This window comes from Herpailurus yagouaroundi, unplaced genomic scaffold (genome assembly GCF_014898765.1).
Source record: "Herpailurus yagouaroundi ecotype Mexico unplaced genomic scaffold, PumYag 28, whole genome shotgun sequence".
Classification (NCBI taxonomy): Eukaryota; Metazoa; Chordata; class Mammalia; order Carnivora; family Felidae; genus Herpailurus; species Herpailurus yagouaroundi.
In genome coordinates, this window is record NW_024412376.1 from 112,446,052 (window position 1) to 112,472,117 (window position 26,066).

General features: G+C 36.7%; 1 protein-coding gene across 1 annotated transcript; it reads left to right on the forward strand.

Moving 5' to 3' along the window:
- The first annotated feature begins 8,364 nt into the window (after positions 1-8,364).
- On the forward strand, positions 8,365-25,898 carry LOC121034866 (transmembrane protease serine 11B-like protein). Its single transcript, XM_040482057.1, has 10 exons — positions 8,365-8,641; positions 14,375-14,490; positions 17,781-17,899; positions 17,996-18,063; positions 20,626-20,786; positions 21,495-21,533; positions 22,061-22,235; positions 23,347-23,606; positions 24,054-24,196; positions 25,021-25,898. The coding sequence occupies exons 1-10, from the start codon at positions 8,634-8,636 to the stop codon at positions 25,180-25,182; spliced, it is 1,251 nt and encodes a 416-aa protein (XP_040337991.1). The 5' UTR covers positions 8,365-8,633; the 3' UTR covers positions 25,183-25,898.
- Positions 25,899-26,066: the final 168 nt, after the last annotated feature.

Below are 26,066 nucleotides of genomic sequence, written 5' to 3' on the forward strand. Positions count from 1 at the left end.
AGCCAGTTTGTTTCCCAATGCAAGATCCTCTGGATCTTGATGTTAACAGAGTTTGGTGGTTCGATCTGGAGACAAAATATATATGTATGTGTGAATAAGGACAGTGGGAGTTTACATCTGTATTTCTTTTGGTTTTCCAATGCTTGCCTGTATTCTCTCAATGTACTGTATCCTTTGCTTTTTTTTATGTAAGTATTCCCTGTGGAATGTAAGCCTTATGCAAGCTTTATGTAAGTGTTCCCTGTGGAATCTTATGCTTCCTTTCAACTATGTAAACTTGTGAAATCTTTTTGAAGTTTAATATTTAAAAGTGCAGCAGTGGTGTGCTGAAACTAGCTTGTACCAATGTAGGAGTTTAATGTTAAAATTTCAGGAATTATGTTAGCCAGTTGTGAAACACACTGCAGTTGAAAATTAAGAGTACTAAATACCCAAAACTCATCATGTCCTAATTATGTTACTACATTTTACTAGTACTTTGGGTCTTGAGGTTATTTACATCTATGATATCTGTATGTTAAAAATAAATATAATAGAGTGCTATTGTTCATCCCTTCCCAAATTCATGTTCAGTGATATAATGTGCGTAGTTCTAAATTGTCCATGTTGTCAGTATTTACACCATAGAAATTGACCAATGTCACAAATTAGTTCCAAACCCCTAACCCTGACACCTGGTTTAAATACATACCAGTACATCACTGAATGTACCTATTCTTCATTTATGCTTTAAAAAAAACCACCAGATAATGCAACTGGAGCACAATTTCTATATCTTGACATTACAAACTGGGTTTTAGGTCATTGTGCCAGATGTTTTATTGAGTGCCTTCAGTGCTCATCACTGAGGTGAATGAGGCTTGATACTGGTTGTCATTTTTCATAATTTTAATGCAAAAGGAAGTTCTAGAAGAAGCTATCTTTGAAACATGTCATAATGATTTGTCAAGGACATTTCAGATTTGCAGTTTGTAGTGATTAAAGGATTCCAGAAAAGACAATTATTTATTATTACAATATGTTGTATCCTCTACAATTATTACATTTAATTATGGAAATAAAATAATCCTATCTTATTTTCTTATGTTGTTTCTTCAAAAAATTTAATTATCTTCACTTAAAATTTGTCACAGTTGACATGGCTGAGTAAAAAAATTTTATTTACACTAAATATAGGAGTATGTATTATGTGAGAATCCAATTAAATAACCATCTCTGGTTTTAAAAGCCTATGTTTATACTCTTTAAGTCACATTTATCTCTGAAAAAGTGATTCAGCAAGGGAGGAATTACTAGCCAGGGTAATGGGAGATTGTCCTCACATTTTCCTTCTAGCTCACTGATAAAAGAGAATTAGGAGGAATCAAACAAAACCACAATCAGAGAAAGGACAAAGTTTTAGTAATAGGGAGAATTAGTCTAGGAGCATCTCTTTCTCCTCCTTAATTAACATCCTACTCCACCCTAACCTCAACACCCTCAGAGAATAAAACCTAAACTCTGTATTATGACTTGTGAATCCATAAAAGCCTTGACTCACTCTTCCTATTCTTCATTCAAGACACAGTTCAGGTGTTACTTTACCTGGAAGCTTTTCCTGACATGCCCCGGCTGGTGCTCCAGATTGCCCCAGGTGTACATCTGGTCCTTATGCTTTCCACAAGATGCAAAACTTTTATTTATGCATCTGAATATCCTACTAGACCATGAGCTTCTCAAGGGCTCTTTTTCATCTCTGTGTTCCTGGACCTGTGGCTGGTTCAATGGAGGTAATCATTGTGTCCAAAGGAATGATGCCAAAATGCACTGTTGGGATCTGGCTGTTACATATATTTCTGTTTTATCACCCATTGGGCCCTTGCATTTAACCTGTTCTCCAATCTCCTGTTACTGGAGATTTCTGAAATGTGCTATCCCAGGCCTTTCCAAATGATGTACTCTTAGTCTAGAATGTCTTTCCCTGATTTTTTTTTCTGGTAAACCCCTTCCATCCTTTAAAAATTATCTGACACCTTTGGGAGATTTTTATCCTTTGTGTTCTCATGGATTTTGTGCTTATTGTCATCAAGCCATCATCTCACCCTGGAAAGTCCTACAAAGCCAACAGATACGATTTATTTTTAGTCAGTTTTAACTTGACCTGACTCCCTGGGAGCTTGTCTTTTATTGCCAATTTCACTTTTTTCCTCTACTCAGATCATATTAAGGACAAAGTTTTATTTCATTTCAATAAGCATATTTGAAAAAAAATAATATTTCATAAATTAATACATCGATTTAAGTACACATATTAGCATCCATTTAAATGTGAAGTATTATTTACTCTTCCTTTGAAGTATTAATGATATATTGAATTATCATTCTGTATTTTCTTTTTTTTAAGTTTATTTATTTAGTTTGGGGGAGAAAGAGAGAGCACATGCATGCAAGTGGCAGAGAGAAGGGAGGAAGAGAGAATCCCAAACAGGCTCCACACTGTCTGCATGGAGACATGCTTGAACCCACAAACTGTGAGATCATTACCTTAGCTGAAATCAAGTGTCGGACATTTAACCAATGAGCCACCCAGGTGCGCCTCTGCATTTCATATTTTCACTCAATACTTTTTCTTGAAGTCTTTCTATATTGATCTACAATTGTATCAGTCATAGTTCAGAGCAGGAAAGGCTTGTTAAACAGAAAGGAGTTTGAAGCAGAAAACCATGTTGTCAAAAATTGTCATAACAGCTGGGGATGAAGGCTCTAGGCTAAGCCTCAAGGGTAATTCATAGAATAATGGAAAACTGATGCCAGGGGAAGGGATAGAAACTGGCATTTCTGACTTTAATAGTTAAGATCCAAAGAACAGAAAGCATCGGCAACACTTTGTTTTGTTAATAGTACCCTTCACTGTGCAAAAGCATTTTATTTTGGTGTGGTCTCAGTTTAATGTTGCTTTTGTGTCCCTTGCCTGAGGAGACATATCTAGAAAAATATTTCTATGGCTGATTTCAAAGAAATTACTGATACATTTTCTTCTAGGAGTTTTATGGTTTCCTGTCTTATATTTAGGTTTATAATCTATTTTGAATTTATTTTGTGTATGGTGTAAGAAAGTGGTCTAGTTTCAATCTTTTGCATGTAGCTTTCCAGTTTTCCCAGCACCACTTGTTGAAGAGAAAACCACTTGTTTTCCCCATTGTATATTCTTGCCTCCTTTGTTGTAGATTAATTGATCATATAATCATGGGTTTATTTCTGGGCTCTTTATTCTGTCCTATTGATCTATGTGTCTGCTTCTGTATCAGTACCACACTGTCTTGATTGCCACAGCTTTGTAGCATATCTTGAAATATGGGATTGTGGTAACTCCAGCCCCATTCTTTTTTCTCAAGACTGCTTTGGCTATTCAGGGTCTTCTGCACAGCAAAAGAAATCATCAACTGAACTGAAAGGCAACTTCTTCAATGGGAGAAGATATTTGCAAATGATATATCTGACAAGGGTTTAATATACAAAATATATAAAGGGCTTATACAACTCAACACCAAAATAAAATGATCCAATTTAAAAATGGGCAGAGGACCTGAACAGACATTTTTCCAAAGAAGACATACAGATGGTCAACAGACATACTAATCATTAGGGAAATGTAAATAAAAACCATAATGAGATTATTACCTTACAACTGTCAGAATGGCTAGAATGAAAAACATAATAAATAACAAGTGTTGATGAGAATGTGGAAAGAAATGAACACTCATGCACTGCTGGTGGGAATGCAAATTGGTGCAGCCATTGTGGAATATAGCATGAAAGTTACACAAAAAATTAAAAATAGAATTACCATATGACCCAGTAATTCTACTACTGGGCATTTACCCAAAGAATACAAAAACAATAATTCAAAAAGATACATAAACCCTTGTATTTATTGCAGCATTATTTATAATAGACAAGATATGGAAGCAACCCAGTGTCTACCCATAGATGAATGGATAAAGAAGATGTGATAGAGAAGATACATTGGAATATTACTCAACCAAAAAAAAGAATGTGCCATTTAAATGTTGCCATTTAAAACAACATGGATGGAGCTAGAGGGTATTATGCTAAGCAAAATACATCAGAGAAAGACATATACCATATACTTTCACTCATATGTAAAATTTAATAAACACAACAAATGAACAAAAAAGAGACCAACAAAAAAAGACTTCTAAAAAAAAAGTTTATTTATTTAATTTAGGGAGGAAGGGAAGAGAGAGAGGGAGAGAGAGAATCCCAAGCAGTGTCTGCACTGATAGCTTGATCCCACAAACTGTGAGATATGATCTGTGCTGAAATCAAGAGTCCAAAGCTTAACCAGCTGAACCACCTGGGTGTCCCCCCAAAAGACTCTTAAATACAGAGAACAACCTAGTGGCTGCCAGAGGGGAAATGGTAGGGTAAGGGGTGAATCAGATAAATGAGATCAATAGCACACTTATTTTTTTTTTTAAGTTTAATGATTTATTTTGAGAGAGAGAGAGAGCACACATGAGAATGTGCAGAAGGGGCAGAGAGGGGAAGAGAGAGAATCCTAAGCAGGTTCCATAATGTCAGCACAGAGCCTGATGTGGGGCTCAATCTTAGGAATCATGAGATCATGACTTGAGCCAAAATCAAGAGTTGAATGCTTAACCAACTGAGCCACTCAGATGCCCCAAGAGCACACTTATCTTGATGAGCACTGAGTAATAGATAGACTTGTTGAGTCACTATTTTTGTACACCTGAAACTAATATAACACTGTATGTTAATTATACTTCAAAAGAAAAACAGGATAGAGGTTACTTTTGGGGGAGGGTGGGAGGCTAAGGCTGTGATAGGGTACTGGGGAGCAGTTGAGGTGGCAAAGTTCCTTTTTTTTTTTTTTAATTACTTTTAGAGAGAGAGAGAGAGTGAGAGTGAATGGGGAAGAGGGGCAGAGGGGGAGAGCAAGAGAGAATCCCAAGCAGGCTCCACACTTGATGCAGAGCCCGACTTGGGGCTCATGACCTGAGCCAAAATCAAGATTTGGTGCTTAACCAACTGAGCCACCCAGGTGCCCCCAAAATTCCATTTCTTAACCGTGACAGTGGATACGTGGATATTTTCCTTATACCAACTAACTCATTAAACTTATTAAGTAATACAGAAAGAAAGAAAGAAAGAAAGAAAGAAAGAAAGAAAGAAAAGAAAAAAAGGAAAAGAAAGGAAGAGAGAGAACAACAGGGAGGTTGGCAGGGAAAAGGAAAAAGAAAAAAGAAAGAAAAGAAAAGAAAAGAAAAGAAAAGAAAAGAAAAGAAAAGAAAAGAAAAGAAAAAAGAAAGCACCAGCACTGATGATATTATCACTGCAGCCTCCTGATACTCACAAGCTGGTCTGGTCTTTTGTCTCTAAAATTATTTCTTGGCCCCCAGAAAGCTGAAGAACAGACAGTGAAATGCTGCTACAGAACACATCATATATCCATGAGCTTTTACCAGCATAAATCCACAAGTGACCTCATTTCTGCCTTAGAAGGCATCTGACATGCTTCTCCCTTTCACGTTTCATGTGAGTGGATCTAGCTGGCAAAACCCAAATTGTAGCCAGAATCCTAAATGCAAAGGAGTCTGGGAGATGTCATGTTTAGCTTTCCAATCTCTGCAGCAGAAAAAGGGATCTTAGAATGAGGATGAGCACATCAACCCACTATATTTTACTATAACCTCTTTCCTTTTAACACCTAATAACATTCCAGAATATTGATACACCATTGTATGTTTGTTTAATTTTCTTTTGAGAGAGACAGACAGACAGACAGACAGTGGGGGGGGGGGGGCGGGGGGAGGGGGGGGGGGGGGGGGGGAGGGAGAGAGAGAGAGAGAGAGAGAGAGAGAGAGAGAGAATCTTAAGCAAGCTCCATGCTCAGCACGGAGTCCGACTTGGAGCTCAATCCCATGGCCCTGGGATCATGACCTAAGGTGAAATCAAGAAGCAGAGGCTTACCCGACTGAGCCACGGAGGTCTCTTGATATGTCATAGTTTATTTAACCGTTTTTCTTCCAATTAATAATTAGTTTCCTTTTTTTTTTGCTATTGCAAACTTTTTAATAAATATCTTCATATAATCCTCTTTGATTACCTATGCCAGGATAGAAATCTAGGTGGATACCTAAAAGTGAAACTGCCTGGTTATAGGGGATAAAGGTATAAAATTAAACAGGTTCTCCCTCTAAAGTTGCTGCTTCGATTCTCCTACCGTCAACATATGGGGGCCCATTTCCCCACATGCTTACCAAATCTTGAAATAAAATGTTTGATCTGGGTAGTGCTGTATTATTGTGTTGATGTATATTTACATAATTATTAATGGATGATATTAAGCATTTTTTTATATTGTCCATACACATTTCTTCTGTGAATATTCTTTTAAAACCCTATCTGGGGCGCCTGGGTGGCGCAGTCGGTTAAGCGTCCGACTTCAGCCAGGTCACGATCTCGCGGTCCGTGAGTTCGAGCCCCGCATCGGGCTCTGGGCTGATGGCTCAGAGCCTGGAGCCTGTTTCCAATTCTGTGTCTCCCTCGCTCTCTGCTCCTCCCCCGTTCATGCTCTGTCTCTCTCTGTCCCAAAAATAAAATAAACGTTGAAAAAAAAATTAACAAACAAACAAAACACAAAAACCCTATCTACACTTAATATTGAGTTTTTAAAATATTTTATTAGCTTTTAGGAGATCTACATATATTTTGGTTGTTAATCAGTATTTTAAACATATAGTTTATTTACTGAACATCTACTGGATACCAAGCACTCTGATGATCATTATGAAAAATAGAAATATAAGATATAGTCTTTGCCTTTAAGTTCAAGCAGGTTACACTTTCACTGGGGTCATAGGACCATCCACAGGACATATTTAAGTAGAAATCAATACAACATAGATGATTAAATCTAAAATGAGCACTAATGACAGTAAATATTAGAATCCAGAAAAAAAGAGAATAATACTTTACAGGAAAAGCTTCATGAAGGAAGTGGCAATTAGGTTGGACCATGACGCATGAACAAACATTGAATGGGTAGAAATGACAATCCTGAGAGTATTAAACAGCATGAATAAATGCATGGATGTAGGAAAACACTTGCCATTCAAGGAATGGAACTGTCAGAAATGGCTAAAGTCAAGTCAAGTTTTGGGCAAAGTCATTATTAAGGTAATACAATGTCCCGGATATTGTGCCAAGCACTTGGTCTCAGCTGATATAACAAACTTACAGGTATGATATTGTTAGACAGCATTTTTACCTATAAGAAAGCTGAGGCTTGAAAAGATTTATACCAATAACTAGTTACCAGTAGACCTGGCATTGGGATAGAGGTCATGTCCTTTGTTTCACCAAACTACATTGGAACAACATAAATAAAAAGAAATGATGTTCTAGAGAACCTTGAATATTAACCAGAGAAATTTATATTTTATCCTGAAAGCAGTTGAAAGTTTTGAAGATTTTAAATAGACAAGTGTCATGAATATGTGTTTTAGGAAGATGATTCATGTTAATATCATCATTCAGGTCTCTGTTCAAAAGCCTCCTCTTCAGAGATGCCTTTCCTGACCACCCTAAAGATAGCTGCTACCCTCCGCCCTCCCAACACACACAGCACTCTCTATCCAATTGCCCTGCTTCATTTTCTTTATAACATATATAAATATATCAAATTATGCATTTACTATTTTGAGTGTTTATCTGTTTTTCTCATTAAAGTGTAAGCTCCATGAAGACAGGGACTTTATCATATTCCTTGTTGTATTTCCACTACTAGGAACGATATGTAAACCTCAGGAAGTTTTCAACAAGTATTTATTAAATGAATGAATGAAGTGAATAGATGGTGAAATATATGAAAGATAGTGCCAATAGTCTATATACTTATATCCAAAATATCTTAGTGACCTCCTGATTTTTTTGTTTTCATAAGAAGTTGGTGTCACCCAAAAGCCTAATCCATATTCATTTAGTAAAACAACTCTTGACTAGGTTAGTTCTATTTCCTATAAACAATTACCAAAATAGGACTGATATTTCTTACACCAAAACCTATCTCCACCTGCAAATCCATTTCTACAAAAGTATGTACACAGTTCCAGAGAGAATTTTTAGATTAAGCATGTTTCAAATAGTAATGTTGTAGTAGAATTTTCATATCAAAAAAACCCACAACAAAATAATGTATATTTGTCATTTGTCAGAGACTGCTCTGGTGGATACAGCTGGTTTCACTGAGGAGGAGTTTTCCATGAAAGGAATGGATGGGGTTTGAGTCAGAACACTGATTCATCAAACTGTAGTAGTATTTCCTGGGTGGATCTCTCAGCGACCAATCCAAGTTATGTCTATTCTTTTTCTAAGTATCCAACTCAAAGATAATTTTCACGTCTTCCTTTAAACCACAGATCCATAGCTGTCATCAACACTTGCTAAACGAGTTTCCTTTTAATTGCTTTCTGCTATTGCACCCAACCCTTAAAACCCCAAGTATCATTGTGGTTAGCACAGTTACTGAGAACCACCGACCAGGACAAAGGAAGTGCAGAAGTTTCCTTTATCTTCATTAACGCCAACAGCCATTATATCAGCACATTATGTACAGGTAAGTAGAGATTTGCTTGCCCAGAATTCTGACATAATTAGAATTAACTGTTTCGCCAATGACTCCCACCCAAGGGTTGCAGTAAAATAACTCACTTTAGAGGGGGTTTGTAATATTTTTCTACAGCATTTTGGATTTTCTGCATGGAGACACTCCTGTCGCATACGTGCATTTGTGTCTGGAATCTGTAGTTTTATGTCATGTTTTGGAGAATGCTTCAGAAGGGTGACAGGTAGCTTAACATCCTATGAATGAAAAATGACGGTGTGACTGTTGTAGAGAGGAGGAAGCAGAGAGAAAAATTTCTCTTATAAACCAAATATTAAATTGTTATTAATGATGATTATGACTCCTCTGATTTGTTTAATATCTTGTGTTTTCTAAACTGCTTTCATAAATATTGCCTTGATACAGTACTATTTCTTTATAGGTACACTCTGTAGAATTGCATATAAACCATGTATTTTTATCTGTAAAATGTTCATGAACTAGAATAGAATCATTATGCATGGACATGTGCTATTTATTTTATTTATTTTATTTTTTTATTTTTATTTATTTATTTATTTTTTTCAACGTTTATTTATTTTTGGGACAGAGAGAGACAGAGCATGAACGGGGGAGGGGCAGAGAGAGAGGGAGACACAGAATCTGAAACAGGCTCCAGGCTCTGAGCCATCAGCCCAGAGCCCGACGCGGGGCTCAAACACCGTGAGATCGTGACCTGGCTGAAGTCAGACACTTAACCGACTGCACCACCCAGGCGCCCCAACTATTTATTTTAAAGTATATAACTAGATAGTTATTATGTTAAGTGAACAGTGATCATCAATGCCATTTTGAAAATACACTTTTAGCTTACAAGACGTTTTCATCAAAATATATGCAAATAGCAAAATGAAGTGGAACTAATTATAAAATATTTAATGTTCAGATTAGTGTAAAATATAAATGCAGGCCTCACACAAATATTTCTCTTAAAATTTGCATCTTGAGTCAAATTTTTAGCCCTTTAAGTACACATACACACACACAAACACACACAATTTACAGTATCAGTATTCATGTAAAAATGTGATTAGAAAGAGCATACTCACAGAGACAGAATATACTAAGAACATCTTTTGAACTAAAGTAAATAATTTACTTTTGTGCAATTTCTTTATTAAAAATATCATATTATTCATAACCCTGATGTTTTCTTTTAGCCACATCTCTGATTTATCAGTAAAGGAAAGGGTGATCATACACATTTAATAAGTGGAAAGTAAACAGCATAATTATTAAAAAACATAACTTTGATGCTGGATAGATGTGGATTTTTTTTTTTTTTTTTTGGTTTTGGTTAGGTTTGGTTTTGTGTTTATAGTGTCCCTTCTTCTTTTTGTACACCTTAACACTTTTGTGAAGTCTTCACCTGAAAGATTTCAAAGGATTATTAATGCATTGTTTACAAGCACTCCTAGTTACTTAGAAAAGTTTCAAACCTTAATTTAGTGGTTAGTTTCAGGCTGAGGCATTAATCTGCCCAGAAGAACTTAAAGGGATTTGGAAACATGGTTGTTTCTGCAGGTGCTTTTGAGGAGACCTTAGTCAATTTTGTGGTTGCATTTGGGTGCCTAAATAATGAATAGCCAAAAGGAAGAAAAGAAACACTACACATGGAAATAAAAACTTCAATGCCATATTATATCAATTTCAATTGTTTTCTTAGGGTTAGTTCTCTAGGACAGAACGGAAAAGGTCTCAGAAGAAAGTGATGTTTTAGATCCTTGCCAAGGTAGCATTGAGAATTCATGGCCAAGAGTTTGTTATTTTTGTATTTTTTATGGCAAGATATAATTGATATTCTGTATCCTCTTATGTATCCTCTATTCAGTAATTCCCCTTATGTGATTTTTCAGAAGAATTTATAGTATGCAGTACCAGAAATATTGGCTGAATAGCTGAGTGGTTTTTCTGCGTGGGAAGTATTTCATTTTTAAGCAGATATTTAATCTGCATCATGGTTTGTAAGATCTTTAGGTTATCAGTTAAAGGTAGCTACAACTGAGAGAAGCATCTGAGCTGGTGACAAGCAATAATCAAAATGGAAAAAGGGGATAGGCAACATAAATATGAAATTCTACAGCATTTTCAATGAAGGGCAACTGGAAATTAGGAAGTGATTTCAGTCCTCCACTTTCAAGCCATAGCGTCTGGATGAATTCTAACATAGCTTATTTGATCACATTTTAATAGATTTATTTATGTTCTTTAAAAATACCAGTTCTAAAACAGATTGCAAAGATAAAAGAAAAAAAATTGCCCAAATCTATATGAAGTCGTGTCCGGAGGTAAAGATCTAAAAATAAAACCAGACAAAACAAGAAATGTGCCAGTATATTCCCAGTTAAGACACTCCTAAGAAAAGTAATTCGTGAGACTTTATGGGAGACAGAAAAGTAAGGAAAGGGTGTGGAGCAAAGATTAGAGAATCAAGCAGTGAGCAAAGTAGTCTTGGTGGAGCCAAATGCCTAGGAGATGAGGTAAGTACTTACCCATCTCTGAAAGGTGGACAAGATTTTGAATTGGACAGTTAAGAAACATATGCTGACAATTTAAAGTCTTTTGAGTGATTTCAAACAATGAGGCTGTGAAATTAAGGAAAGCCACAAAACATGGAGATAAATTAGTTGTAGTCAGAATGGAAACAAATGTTTGCTTTGGAAAGAGAAGTGTCGATTCTGTACTGTGTTTTATATAACAAGCACTGTAATTTACTAATTCAGTTTCACAGCTTTGTTTGTTCCCTGTTTTCAGATGAATCCTAAATTAACCCCAACTATGGTTCCTCAGTTAACTACCGGTGTGACATCTCCATTTGTGTACTAGAAATTTAAATGTCTCTTAAATTCCAGATACATATCTCTTAGGCTTCATCTGACTCTCTTTTACCTATTCTTTACAAACATAGCTAACTAATTACCAAAGTCTGACAAAGATTCTACTGTAAATGTTCTCAAATTTATCACTTTGTTTCTTTTCTTACTACCACAGTCCAGAATGCTATCATTCCATTCCCATTGATTATATTAGCCTCTTTGCTCATTGGTCCTCCCCTTTCATTTTTCTCCCTCCTTTAAACTACAGTTATCCAGACTGAAGATTCATCTTCCTAAGCACTGCATGTCCTCATGTTAGTCATTTCCACCAGATAAAATCAAAATCTCTTCTGATTAGCACTGAAGGCCTTCCATAATTTGTAACCCTCTGATCTATTTATCCTTCAGGTCTCATTGTCCTTGATATCCCTTGGCTTCATTTATATACTATTTCAACAAATATTATCAATAATGTGCTAGACACCACAATATGGCCTGGGTATAAAACAATAACATCATGAATAACAAATAATGACATGGGCCAGATGATAACAAGACCTTGACCAGAGGTGAAAAGACTGCCATGTAAAAATAAAAAATACTCTCAGTGTAGATCCATATTAGGGTGAGCCATGGAAGGCCTCAAGAAAGAGGAGATGACAGAGTTGAGGATAAAGTTTGAGTGGGGGCTCACTGGGTAGGCTTGAGGCAGACATTTTAGGCAGAAGGACGAGAGAGTGCAAGGCCATGGAGGTGTGGAAGAGTCTGGTTGTCTGTAGAACTCTGAGTAGTTTGAAATGGCTGAAACATAGATTAGAAACAGGTTGGGAATGAGATGAGATGGTGGAGGGCTTGTCTTAAGTCAGGGGCACAATTTATATGTGGAAACACGAGGAAAAAGAAGGATGTGGGGTACAGATGCAGAGAAGTTCACAAATGTGATGATGGAGTTGTAAATATTCTCTTCTGATGCTTTTCATTTTCTTAGTGGACTAGGAAGTAAGGTTACCAGCTAAGCTTGAGAATGGGGCAAATGGTGCTGGAGGTTTGAGGTAAAAAGGAGAAGTATGAAGTCATTTTTAAAGAGAGTGGAGGGGCGCCTGGGTGGCGCAGTCGGTTAAGCGTCCGACTTCAGCCAGGTCACGATCTCGCGCTCCGTGAGTTCGAGCCCCGCATCAGGCTCTGGGCTGATGGCTCAGAGCCTGGAGCCTGTTTCCGATTCTGTGTCTCCCTCTCTCTCTGCTCCTCCCCCGTTCATGCTCTGTCTCTCTCTGTCCCAAAAATAAATAAACGTTGAAAAAAAAAATTTAAAATGTTTAAAAAAAAAAAAAAAAAGAGAGTGGAAAAACCTCCGTAGAGGATGTATTTAAAACAACAACAAACTTGTTCTCCTGGAAGTATCAACCCAATTTATTTTTATCTGAGACCTAATACATCATACATACTCCTCTCCAATGCTGCTTCTAATCTGAAAACTCTAACAATATGTCCAGCTATATTAAAGTTTTCCAGTTTTGCCATGAAGATAGCATACAGTTTAGTAAGAATCTGTATCACCAACAGTGTTAAACTGAAGATTCTCAGACTCTTTTGGGAATTTGAGTTAATTAGATCTGGGGTAGAATACCATAATCTGCATATGTAACAACCACTCTCAGGTGATTTTGATAAAGGCCATCCTCCAACCATACTTGGAGGAGCCCCAATATTTAAGACAAAATCTCAAAACCTTTGTGTGGCAACAAAGTCCTTGTTGTTGCCTCCTTATCAGGATTTTCCAGAGAAACAGAAACAAGAGGATATCTCTGTCTCTATTTCCTCCTCCTCCTCTGTCTCTTTCTCTCCTTTTCTCTATCAATAGATAATAGATAATAGATCTATACAAATATATAGATACATAAACATAAGATATATCTATGTATCTAAGGTAGCTTCACACAGTTGTAAAGTTAGCAAGGCTGGAAACTCAGGCAGGATTTCTATGTCATACTTCCAAGGCAGACTGTTTTTTTCTTCAGATGAAAATCTCAGTTTTAGCTCTTATGGCCTTCACCTGATTGAATGAGGCCCACCCACTTGCAGAGGGTAATCTCCTTACAGTCAACTGATTAGAAATGTTTATTACAGCCACAGAATACTTTCATGGCAACATGTAGACTCATGTTTGACCAAACAACCTGGCACCATAGCCTAGCTAAAATTGACATTTAAAATTAGACATTATACTGTCCAGCTTTATCTTTGGTCAATCCATGACAGTTTGCAGCAAGAAAATTGAATTCCTGGCTAGTAAGCTAGCAAGAAAGATGGACACTGCTCTCACCCAATATAGCACTTCATATTTGCATGTGTTCTCTGGATATAGCAAGGACATAATAAAATAGAATTGTGATCATAATTCAAAAATTATGATAAGCTTTGGCATAAAGAACTTATAAGACATTTCTATTTTCCTCTCTTCTTCCTCCCCAACCTGGCAAGGTCTTCACTAGTTGATACTAACTCTGTCACTACCCCATTGGTCATGGGAGACAACTAGATGCTAAGTATAGATAACTTGACATTATCGTATTCCTGAAAAATAATTTCATAGCACAGATCCAAAGAGGTTTAATTGTAAATTTCTTTCCTTCTTTCTCTTCCTCCCCTTCCTCGTTTTTCTTTCTTTCTTTTCTTTCTTTCTTACTTTTTCCCTTCCCTTTCCTTACTTTACCTTCCCTCTTCCCTTTCCTGTCCTTTCTTCATATATCTTTTGCTACCCCTATGCCTAAATTGAGCTAATAAGGGTGAGCAAGAGTAAAGATTTGGAGTGTCTGTGACTTTTTTTTTTTTTGATATACCTTTTTATATTCATATCCTTTACTTGCAGACCAGTCACAGCTTCCCGTCCATCTTTGCCACTATGGATGATTGCACTGATTGTGTTCGGAGTGTTGGCAATCCTGGGAATAACCATTGGTCTCCTGGTTCATTTTCTGGCAGTAGGTTGGTAAAGAACACATTTTTATTTATTTCAGTTTGTTGTAAACTTTATTTACATTTCTACCAAAGACAAAGAGATAATTGCAAATAATAAATTATCTGTCTTCCTTTATTTTTTAAAAAGTTTATTTTATTTATTTTGAGAGAGAGAGCATAAGCAGGGGAAGGGGAGAGAGAGAGAGGGAGAGACAGAATCCCAAGCAGGCTCTGTGCTGTCAGCACAGAGCCCCAAGCGGGGCTCTATCTCACGAGCCATGAGATCATGACCGAGCCAAATTCAAGAGTCAGACACTTAACCAACTGAGCCACACAGGCACCCCTCTATCTTCCTTTAAAATGGCCATCAGTGACCCAAGATCCCAGAAAGAAGCATTTGCCAAGCTCCCTATTGCAGACATCTTTTGTATATACACAAGTAAAAGAATATATATGATACAGAGACATGAATACACAGACAGACAGTTGATAGGCAGAAAAAGTAATCTACCAAGTTGGTATTAATATGTGTTACCTTATAATTAAAATACTAAGACAAGAAAGACAAGAAAATCAGCATATGCTTACACTGCTCATTTTTCTCCCAACTTCCCAGTAGTTTGTTAGCAATATTATTCTTTTTATATTCTCAACCTTTATAATACTTCATTTGCAATCATAATTACTAGATGTTTTCTAAAGAATACTTATGGGAAGTGATTCTAGGGGTGGGACATAGGGAGTTTGCAGCTTATATTTTGATTCATCATCTCAAACATTCTCTTATGCAGTCTGTTATTTTAACTCCATGGAACACTTGTCTTCAGTTTTTAACACAAGAAGCTGGGGTAGTCTTGAGGAAATCTCCTTAATATACAGACTCTCTGAACTATAATATAGTGATCCTGACGTCTCTCCTTTGTTCATCCCAACTCACCTCCAGAAGGTTTCCTTAACTGGGAGATTAGAGCACATATAATAAAAATGGCACATTAGTATGGATTCACATTTATTTTCACTGCTGTCATTCTGCAGGGTCAAAGTAGGACCTTTGGAAATATTCCTTGTCTTTTTTCCAGGCCCTGAAGTCTCATTATACTAATAATAGAGTCATTGAGAATTTTAAAAAATCCTCAATGAACTCAGCTTGTGAGGAGATGTATCTCTGATACGTATCATTTTTCAGCCTAGTTTATATTTCACATTTGGGGGAATATTTGCTTCATTGTTTTTAGCCTGGAGTTGCGTCTTTCTTTTGTTTCCTTGGAAATGAGCACTTTACCCTTGTCTTTGGGTGTTTTTATAAGTTAGAGGAAGGAGAACATAAAAGAAATGCCTTAACTCTATCAGATTTGAATAGAAGTGTTCTCATAATTTATGCTTAAAATATTATCGCACTTCAGAACACTGCACAAAACCAAAACCAAAAATGTGTGTGTGTTTGTATGTGTGTGTTACATGTAAGTTGTAAGTTTTCTTTATAGAAATAAGTTCTAAGTAATCAAGTCATGAAAAAGTCATAAAACAATTTCTTTTTGTCCCTTATCCATCTCAATTCATATTGGCATTTGAACCACTTATAGAAATGGGAATATTAATCATAAGGTGCAGATGTGCCTTATGGATATCTCATCCCTAAGGGTTGTTTTCATCTCACCAGGTACCAACAGATCTCAGTGACTGATTTCACAGTGACCTCAGCATAGTGAGCCATCTCTGTGGCTGAATGCTGTGTGGAATTAAATTAATACTCAATTCCTTGTTTTAGGGTATGGTTTCTTAGTCTTAATGTCTTAGACATTAAATGTTTAGTTTATCCACTGGCTCTTGGAAAAGTGCTCCATGCAGTTGTAATAAAAAGTTTGTATCTTGTCAATTTATTAGTCTACACTGAGGAATATTCATGGCAGCCTAATTATCATAGTAGGTAGAAATATTTAGGAATCTAAATAAAGAACTGAAAGATACACTGTGAACACTGAATTGTAAAAAAAGAAAGTTGAATAGTTTAAAGATCTATGTTTTACTACTTATGTTAAAATCTAATAAGCTACCATTGCAAAGTTCGGTCTCTATAGTAAAAGATCCATGATCCCCAGACAAACTAACTATAATTAACAATGTTGGTTCACAAATTATTATTCATAAACAACCCATTTCAGCATTTTGTGTAGACGTTTCTGGCTTCTTTTTTTATCACACTTCTCACTGTAAAATATTTTCACCACTTATTTAAAATTTTTTTTTTCAACGTTTATTTATTTTTGGGACAAAGAGAGACAGAGCATGAACAGGCGAGGGGCAGAGAGAGAGGGAGACACAGAATCGGAAACAGGCTCCAGGCTCTGAGCCATCAGCTCAGAGCCCGACGTGGGGCTCGAACTCACGGACCGCGAGATCGTGACCTGGCTGAAGTCGGAGGCTTAACCGACTGCGCCACCCAGGCGCCCCTATTTTCACCACTTATAATAGAAAGTCATATTTCATTTTAATTATGGTGCTTTCCTTCTCTGCATTTGTATAGAACCTGCAATTATATGATTAATGTTTTTAATTATATCCTTATTAGTACCTTGTGTAATGATTTCAACCATATTGAGCCTGTCACTTCCATCACATAGTCTTCAAAAGCAATGATCATATTGCACAATAGTATTAATATTTATTCAGTGCTTACTATATGCTAGGTGTTGTTATATAGCATCTAGAATATTTATAAGTGCTTAAGTGCTTAGTATCTATCACATATTAGAGGTAAGATATATCACATGTCTTACCTCTAATAGGTATCTTAGTATCTATGAGAATTTAAGAAGGAAATAAAATGGATTAGGTGTAGTCTTTGTACTCAAATCGAATTTTTGTTGATTCTTGGCTTTTAGTATCCATATGATATTAGTCAACTTACTGAATATCTCAACACCACATTTTTCCAGAAAAAAGGGGTATAATTCGTATGTTCTTTTATGAAGTATCTTCTCATGGTACATACTTAATAAATGGTAACTATTTTTACTCATAGTTTAATAATTATATGACAGAAATCTCACTTACAGTATATAGTTCTATCTGTCTCAATCAAGATATTACTCTTCTTGCTGACTTTTGTCTATATCTATATATGCTGCATTATTGGTCCCGTAAACACTTTTCACAATGCCCAGGATATCTAACCGGCTGTGCCAGAAAGATTCACAGGCTTTATCAATGTCTAATATGAGCACAATATTTACTAGTTGATATTACTATGTAATCTTTATCTGCATTTGAAATCCATTTCACCTAAATAATTCTTGGATGATGTTTTTATCTCACAGAAAACACGACTTACTATTATCAAGGTAGCTTTGAAGTGCTGGATATCCCATACAACAGAAATTATCAAAGAGAGACATCACCAGAAAATAACTATCTTAGCAAAATTCTTGAGACTAAGGTAAACTGGTATTTTCCTATATTTATTTCATTGTTAGTTCTCTGAAATATAAATATATTATTGGAATATGACGTTTGATTCTGTTCTCTTTAACAGATGGTTGATGCATTTCAAAGTTCTAGCATTTACAGACAATATATCAATTCTCAAGTCATCACACTGGTGTAAGTAACTAATAATAGCAGTTAGAAAAGAGATCAACTCATTCATACATACATATTTCAAGCACCTCTGTGAAATGTCACAGTCATTAGCCAATAAGTTACTAATACAGTATTATCGTAAGTTAAATGCCAGACTAATTGTTCAATATAAAACCAAAGCAAAGATGGGGCTATCTAGTTTTATCCACTGGATCTATTGAGAATGTGTTATTCATATAATGCGTTAAATTATAGTTGCCTCATCACTCAAGCTTCTTAAGTTTTTTTTTTTTTAATCTTTTTTTATTTTATTTTATTTTTTTTAACGTTTATTTATTTTGGGGACAGAGAGAGACAGAGAATGAACAGGGAAGGGGCAGAGAGAGAGGGAGACACAGAATCGGAAGCAGGCTCCAGGCTCTGAGCCATCAGCCCAGAGCCCGACGCGGGGCTCAAACTCACGAACCGTGAGATCGTGACCTGAGCTGAAGTCAGACGCTCAACCAACTGAGCCACCCAGGCGCCCCGCTTCTTAAGTTTTTATGTCTAGCAAATAGTAGGTGATCCCTTAGACCAATCTTTGATAGTCTAAAATTTTTATTTAGTAGTTGTGTAAATACAGACCCTGTTTTCTCATGTCTTTCTTTTTCCTTTTTTGGTCTTAAGTAAATCTATTTAATGACTCATGTCCTTCTACTTGCAAATCAGCCAGACACCTTGGGGAACTACCCTAGAGTTCTTACAGGGTAGAAAAGAGCATATCTACATCAGGCTTTGATGTCAAGGAAGTCCTTGTAGTCATCATAACAAGAAGTAAAATAGCTATCGTATGTGGGTTTAGAGTAGCACGGAATAGCAGAGGGAGGCCTAGAACAGAAGTTAGGCAACTTGATCCCAGTCTTTGCCACTTAGTAATCCCAGAGTCATTAAATCACTTTGACTCTATTTACCTCTCTGTGAAATACTGTCATAGCACCTTCGCTGCCTCTCTCATGTAAATGCACTTAGGGTCAAAGAAGGTAATGTGTATGGAAAGATATGTAAATAAACACATTTCCAGTGAAGGCAATTACTGCTTTTACCTTCATCAGTGTCACCAGCTATGCCTGCTCCTGGAATTCATGGGACTCCTGGAATTGCAGAACACATCAAGATCTCCACTACAATTAACCTTGAGAGATGATTTTAGTATTGGAAAGAGATGGGAGCTAAAATTGAAGGGCCCAGGTATCTTTCAGAGAAGTCTGCAACCACTGCAATAACTTCCAAAGGAAGCGATGGAGAGGCTACAGGACAGACGTTTTCATTTTGACACCCCTTTCTATGATAATCAAACCTGCATGAGCTGAGTGCTTCCTAGCACTGATTATTGATTTATATGCCAAAAGGTTAATCATCTGTCAGGGAGAGCCAAAGCATAAACATGCCACTTTGGACACTATCCTCAAAGCTGTTTGACAATTCCTACATGTCCACCCGTCACCTTCTTGGGTTGCTTACCCCTATCTGAATTCCAAACAAATCTTCCCTGAATGCCATGGTCAGGTTCATCTTCCTCAAGCACGGTTTTATTCAACAACTTCTCTTTACTTCTATCTCTTGGCTCACATTAAAAGTCCTCCTCCATCTGAGCCCAATCTCTTAGACACTGCTGTCTCTGTGACCTGGCACAGGGAGACAAAACAGTGTAAAGACTCTGGGTTATAGAGTCAGTTGTACTGAATCTGATTTGAGTTTAGTAGCTGTATAGTCTTGAGCCTATTAGGTAACCTGTCAGAGCCTCCGTTTTTCCTTGTCTACAAAATGAAGACAATGATACCCATGCTGCAGGCTTTTTGTGAAGTCTAAGTGTGACAATAAATGTGAAAATAAGTACCTAGAACACAGCAGATCCCCAGTAAATGCAAATTAATGATCGCTATCCAGTTATTCTGGAGTGTTACTCTTCTTCTCTACCTGATGAAATTGTCTGCTTGATGTTGAAGTAGTGATAAAAACACTTTAAAGCCCAGGGTGTATGTCACCTCTTTCATGAAAATTTCTCTAATTCTTTAAATAAAAAATAACTTATCCTTCCTCTATTTGCAGATAAGACAAAATAAATATTATCCCTTCTGCCTCATTTATTGTAGTCATTTGTATACATGTCTAATTTCCTAGAAATCTGGAAATTCTTGGAGGGTAGGAGCCATGTCTTAGTCACGCTTGCATCACCGACTAGCACCCATTCCAGTCACTTGTCTATAGCAGTTGCCCAATAAATGATTGATGAATACATGAATAAGCGAGCCCAGTTCTCACATGAAATTTCCACCCTGTGCCGCAGGCCTTTCCTACTTTTCAGATTTGTAGAACTACTTGTCCTCTAAGATGAATGCTGTAGCTCCTTGCATACTGTCACCAGGTAAATGTAGGCAGATGGATGATCCTGTGATTAACCAAAAGTGAAGGTACTGCACAAACCCATAAAAAGACAGAAGATATAAAAATATGAAAGATCAGGGAATGAGGAAGGAAATGCTATTTTCTTAGCAACATAAGAAATATGCTTATCTTGTTGAAACATATTTATCTTGCTTCCAGTCCTCATAACAACAGCCTAACTGCACATATATGGCTGATATTCAAGGCTCCCAGATCAATGAAGGAAAACACCAGAAGAAGAATTGAAAGTGTCTTACATCAGATGCTGAGAAACCACGCAGGCTCTCTGACTACAGATCCTAATTCTCTTAGGCTCAAGGGTAAGCTTATGAATTAAATAGGAGCAGAGTTATTTCATCTTTTTATTTCTAACATATATCACCAGTACCAGGAACAAAGCTGATCCTGAATTTTTTAAATGAATAGGCCATTATTTTATTTCAGAGCAATAATTTGTATTCTTCGTTACTAAAAACATTATATTCAAATCATAATAATACCACACTTTAAAGCTCTTCTGGGAGAAAAGCTGCTTCTGATTATAAAGCAAATAGTAAGACTTTGAACAGTCCTTATAAGTAACAGTGTGCCTTGTATATATTTTTCATGATCTCCTATAAACTTCAAAAATATCAAACAATCTGCCATTATAAGACAGGTCAGTTTTTAAGTTATTTTTGTCTACTGACAGGAATCAGTTTCACTTGTGGGTCTTTTTGATCTTCTAAGAAAAGATACTCACCGTTTTCCACCTTAGGTGATAAAGATTATATTCCAATTAAATAAAAATGAAGTCTCTCATTTGGAGCTATGGAGGTGGTATTTCCATATCATACATTTGCATATAGTAAAAGAACAATTCAAATAAACCAATATTCTCTCCTTTCTACTAACATTTTCTCCTGAGATTCAAAATTATTTCTGACCTCCTCTCTGCTGAACCTAGCTAGCATCTTACTCCATTGGCTAAAAGGTCAATGGCTTATGCTAGGTATTATATTTACCATGAGCTTTTTGTTCTATTTCAGAAATCAGTAAGGTTGATGCTGAAAAGATTATCAACAACCGTAAGTTCAGATACTTCTTAATTAAATGTGTGAGATGATCTAAGACATAACAGTCAAGATTTGTTACTGTTGGCTAGTTACAATTCTAACTAGGTACCTTATATACAACTCATTTAATCCTCACAACAATCCTAAATATAGATATTATTTATTATCATCCCATGTTAGAGTTGGGGAAACTGAAGCACAAAGAAGTGAAATAATTTGCCTAAATTCAACCAGCTTGTGAATGGTGTGGTCAGAATTCAAACCAGGGAGTCTGGTTGCAGAGCCCATGGACTTAACTGTGACTTTATCTGCCTCCCAGAGCTCTCATATTCTCCAGGTGCTGAGGTATCTTGGAGACACTGTGCTGGGTATGGAGGTGATCTAGGGGTTGCTAGTGATTCCTTTGCAGATTACATCCTGTTCTCTTCAGTGCAAGATATTGTCAGATAGAACCATACAAGAATAATTCAGCTCAGTTTCTGCTTTATAATCAAACAAGTGTCTTCCTACTCTCAATGGAACAAAACTGACTCTGACAGGCTGTGGGACACGAGCAAGGATGTCAGCTACGTATGATAGAATCAAAGGAGGTTCCAATGCTCAGAAGGGAGAATGGCCTTGGCAAGCAACTCTCAAAAAGAATGGCCGACACTACTGCGGGGCATCTTTGATCAGTGAAAGACACCTGGTGACTGCAGCTCACTGCTTTCAAAAGTAAGTTCATCATGTTGCTCAAGGAGAGGGAGACCAAAGACTGGAACTGGGCCAGTTCACACTTGTTATCTCAGTTAATTATCAATAGCTCTCTTCTCAAGTGTCCTGGTTTGGAAAACAAATTATATGGGAAGCCAATCTAAGATTTTCCTGTGTTACCTGTAAGAATGGGAAGAGTCATTCATTCTTGATACGGCATTTTTTTCTCACATGATTCTTATCTCTCATCACTTTATACTGCAGACATCCTTAACTACTCGTAGTTGCTAAAACACATCATCTTGTTTCATAGCTTCCTCGCCTTCTGCACATACCATCCCTGTCTCATTTTTTAGGCAACTCTGACCCAGCTCTATGGTCTCACCCAAAATGCTACTTTCCTTAAGAAATATCTGAATACTACTTGGCAATGAGAAAGAATGATATATGGCCTTTTGTGGCAACACGGATGGAACTGGAGAGTGTTATGCTAAGTGAAATAAGTCATACAGAGAAAGAGAGATACCATATGTTTTCACTCTTATGTGGATCCTGAGAAACTTAACAGTAGACCATGGGGGAGGGGAAGGGGAAAAAAAGATAGGGAGGGAGCCAAACCGTAAGAGACTCTTAAAAACTGAGAATAAACAAGGGTTGATGGGGGGTGGGAGGGAGGGGAGAATGGGTGATGGGCATTGAGGAGGGCACCTGTTGGGATGAGCACTGGGTGTTGTATGGAAACCAATTTGACAATAATTTTCATATAAAAAAAAGAAATATCTGTTCCCTAGAGCATGCAGATTTAAGTCCACCTGTTTTCTTGTCCCACTAATTATACACAAATCACTTAAGCAATTAGAACTGTCTGTGTTAATGCCCATCCTTCATTATATTTAAGTTTCTGGAAGGTATGGCTATTAATTTTTATTTCTATATCCCCACTGCTTTACACAGTATATAGTATAGGGAGGGACTCAAACAGTTTTTTAATTTATGAAAAAAATCAGATTGTATCACTGCTAATGAGCTATGGCACAAGGGAATATTAATGTCATTAAAAAGTACAGTAGATGAAGGCCATGTTTCTACTATTTTGAAATAAATACAAAATATATAATTTTTGCTCTTTCAGGACGAACAATCCAAAAAACTATACTGTCAGCTTTGGCACCAGAGTAAATCCCCCCTACATGCAACATCATATTCAACAAATTATAGTTCATGAAGACTACATCCCGGGTGAACATCATGATGATATTGCAATTATACAGCTCACTGAAAAAGTCTTATTCAAGAATGATGTACATCGAGTTTGTCTTCCTGAAGCCACACAAGTCTTTCCACCAGGTGAAGGAGTTGTTGTTACAGGATGGGGAGCACTTTCATATAACGGTAAGTCCAGTGAAAATTTAACAGTGTGTCAGTACAAAAGTAAGAAAAATGGTGGGCTAGGCACAGAATCAAAGGCATCATTTACTTCAGGATGCCTACTTCTCCCAGGCAATGTCTCAGGAAATGATGCGTATGGACTTATGGCTTTGCAAATTGCCTTGGTGTGGAATGTTCTGTGGAGACCAACTGATTGTAGAAATTCCCTAACCTGGAGAAACTAACTGAGAAAGTTCTGGTTCCAAGATATAAGAAGAGAGATAAGGACATAGAAAGGCAGTATTTAAAAGATTTCAAATTATTCTTTGAAGATGTCCTTTTCATTGGTTCAGGTGAGGGAAATGAGTAGGCAAGAGTCAAATACAGGTTTTATGCACAGAGGACAAAGCAAGTTTTCCATCCTGCTCTGTTTTAGAACAGCTCTTTTACTAATTTGTATACTTCCTTTAGGTAAATACCCAGAGGTACTTCAGAAAGCATCTGTGAAGATTATTGACACAAATACCTGTAATGCTCAGGAAGGATATTATGGTATGGTATTGGACACAATGCTATGCGCTGGGTACTTGGAAGGAAATATCGATGCCTGCCAGGTAAGTCTGGACACTAGTCACATTGACCATCAGTTACAAATAACTGCTATTATTTTATGAAAGTCATCAATACGAAGACAATTTCTATGATTCAGTTAATTTGCATTTTGACAATCCTGTTAAACTCTTCCAGCTAAAGTAATTCTCCACTACATGCAATATATGTTTATAAGTGTTTAACAAACACTTAAGTTGGACTTACTCTGAGCCCAGCACTGATTGCAGTTTTTTACAAATAATTCATTGAATCCTCAGACAACATTGTGATGTGGGTACTATCATTATCATTCTATAGATGAGAAAACCGAGGCAGAGGAAGGTAAAGTGATTGGCACAAGATCACACAGGTAGTAACTGGGAGAGCTGGCATATAAACCAAAGTAGTCTAGGATCACAGTCCATAATCTTAATCACATTTCAATAAAAGATCAGTCTCAGAAAATTTTAATCTACTTCCAGCCTATTTCTCTTTCCTCCTTAGCCTCCTTAGCCTGGCTACTTTTCTCAGATATAAAGCCCTGTTTTCCAAGTACATCTATATTTGCTTCCCAAAAGCTTTCTCTTAGAACTAGCTAACTAGTTTCTCATAGAACTAGATAACTTATCAGTTCATGCCTGCAAGGTTCAGGTCAACACCAAAGAGTCCTAAAGAATATAATCTGGCCAAAAGTGAGGTTAAGGGTGATGCAGGGATTTACACCATACATTTTCCTATGGTCTGTATGAAGGATGAGTCACAAACTTTATCTGGGCTTATCACTTAGTGTAAGTAAAGTATCTGGAAGTTAATTCTCATAATGATAAATATCATTTGTCTTATTTAGGGTGATTCTGGAGGACCACTAGTTCATCCTAATTCTCGAAATATTTGGTACCTTGTTGGAATAGTGAGCTGGGGAGAAGAATGTGGTAAAATCAATAAGCCAGGTGTCTACATGCGAGTGACTGCCTACCGCAACTGGATCGCCTCCAAGACTGGTATCTAAGAGAAAAGCATCTTGTAGCAACTATCTGAAGTCATTTTCACCTAAGGTTACTCCCAACCTTAGCTAACATGCATTTTAAATTAGTGTGTACAGTGGCTGTTTTGAAAGAACTGTGGTCCTGAGGGACTATTTATGAACTTTAATTTTAAGCAACTTACAAAACAACAAATCTAATGTTTAGTCCAGAAAGGCCTAAGCAAAGAAAATGCTCCTATCAAAAAAAGGACTATTCCTATTTTACTCTTTCATGAACCCACATCATGGCTATCTCACCATAGAATAAAGCTCTTGGTTTTAGTCATTCAGACTTTTTTTCAATTATGAATGTATATCCTCCCAACTCAGTGGCAGCACTGTGAGAAAGTGGAACCAACCCTTTCTGAGGGCTGGGTTGGAACATGCTCTATCTGCCTTAATGTCATAGCTTTTGAGGAAAGGGTATGGTTGTGAACTGACTCAGGTCAGAATTTAGGCACTGACTTAGAGTCTCTCATTTGAACGGGGGTCTTGATCTGCTTTTAAAATCACTGGGAAATAATTTCACTGTCAGTAAAACTAGGCAAAATACATTTTAGACCTATAGAGACCATGTACACTAATTCTTCAGTGTTGATACAGGTTTTTGTGGAAATTCCTCATTTGCAACACATATAAAAATAAGTAGCTATGAACCATGAAATGTACAATGTATTTTAATAAAAACAAATTTAAAAGCAGACTATCTTTGCTCAATGACAAATTTCTTTCTTATTTTCTTTCTTTCTTTCTTTCTTTCTTTCTCTCTCTCTCTCTCTCTTTCTTTCCTTCTTTCTTTTTCTTTCTTTCTTTCTTTCTTTCTTTCTTTCTTTCTTTCTTTCTTTCTTTCTTTCTTTCTTTCTTTCTTT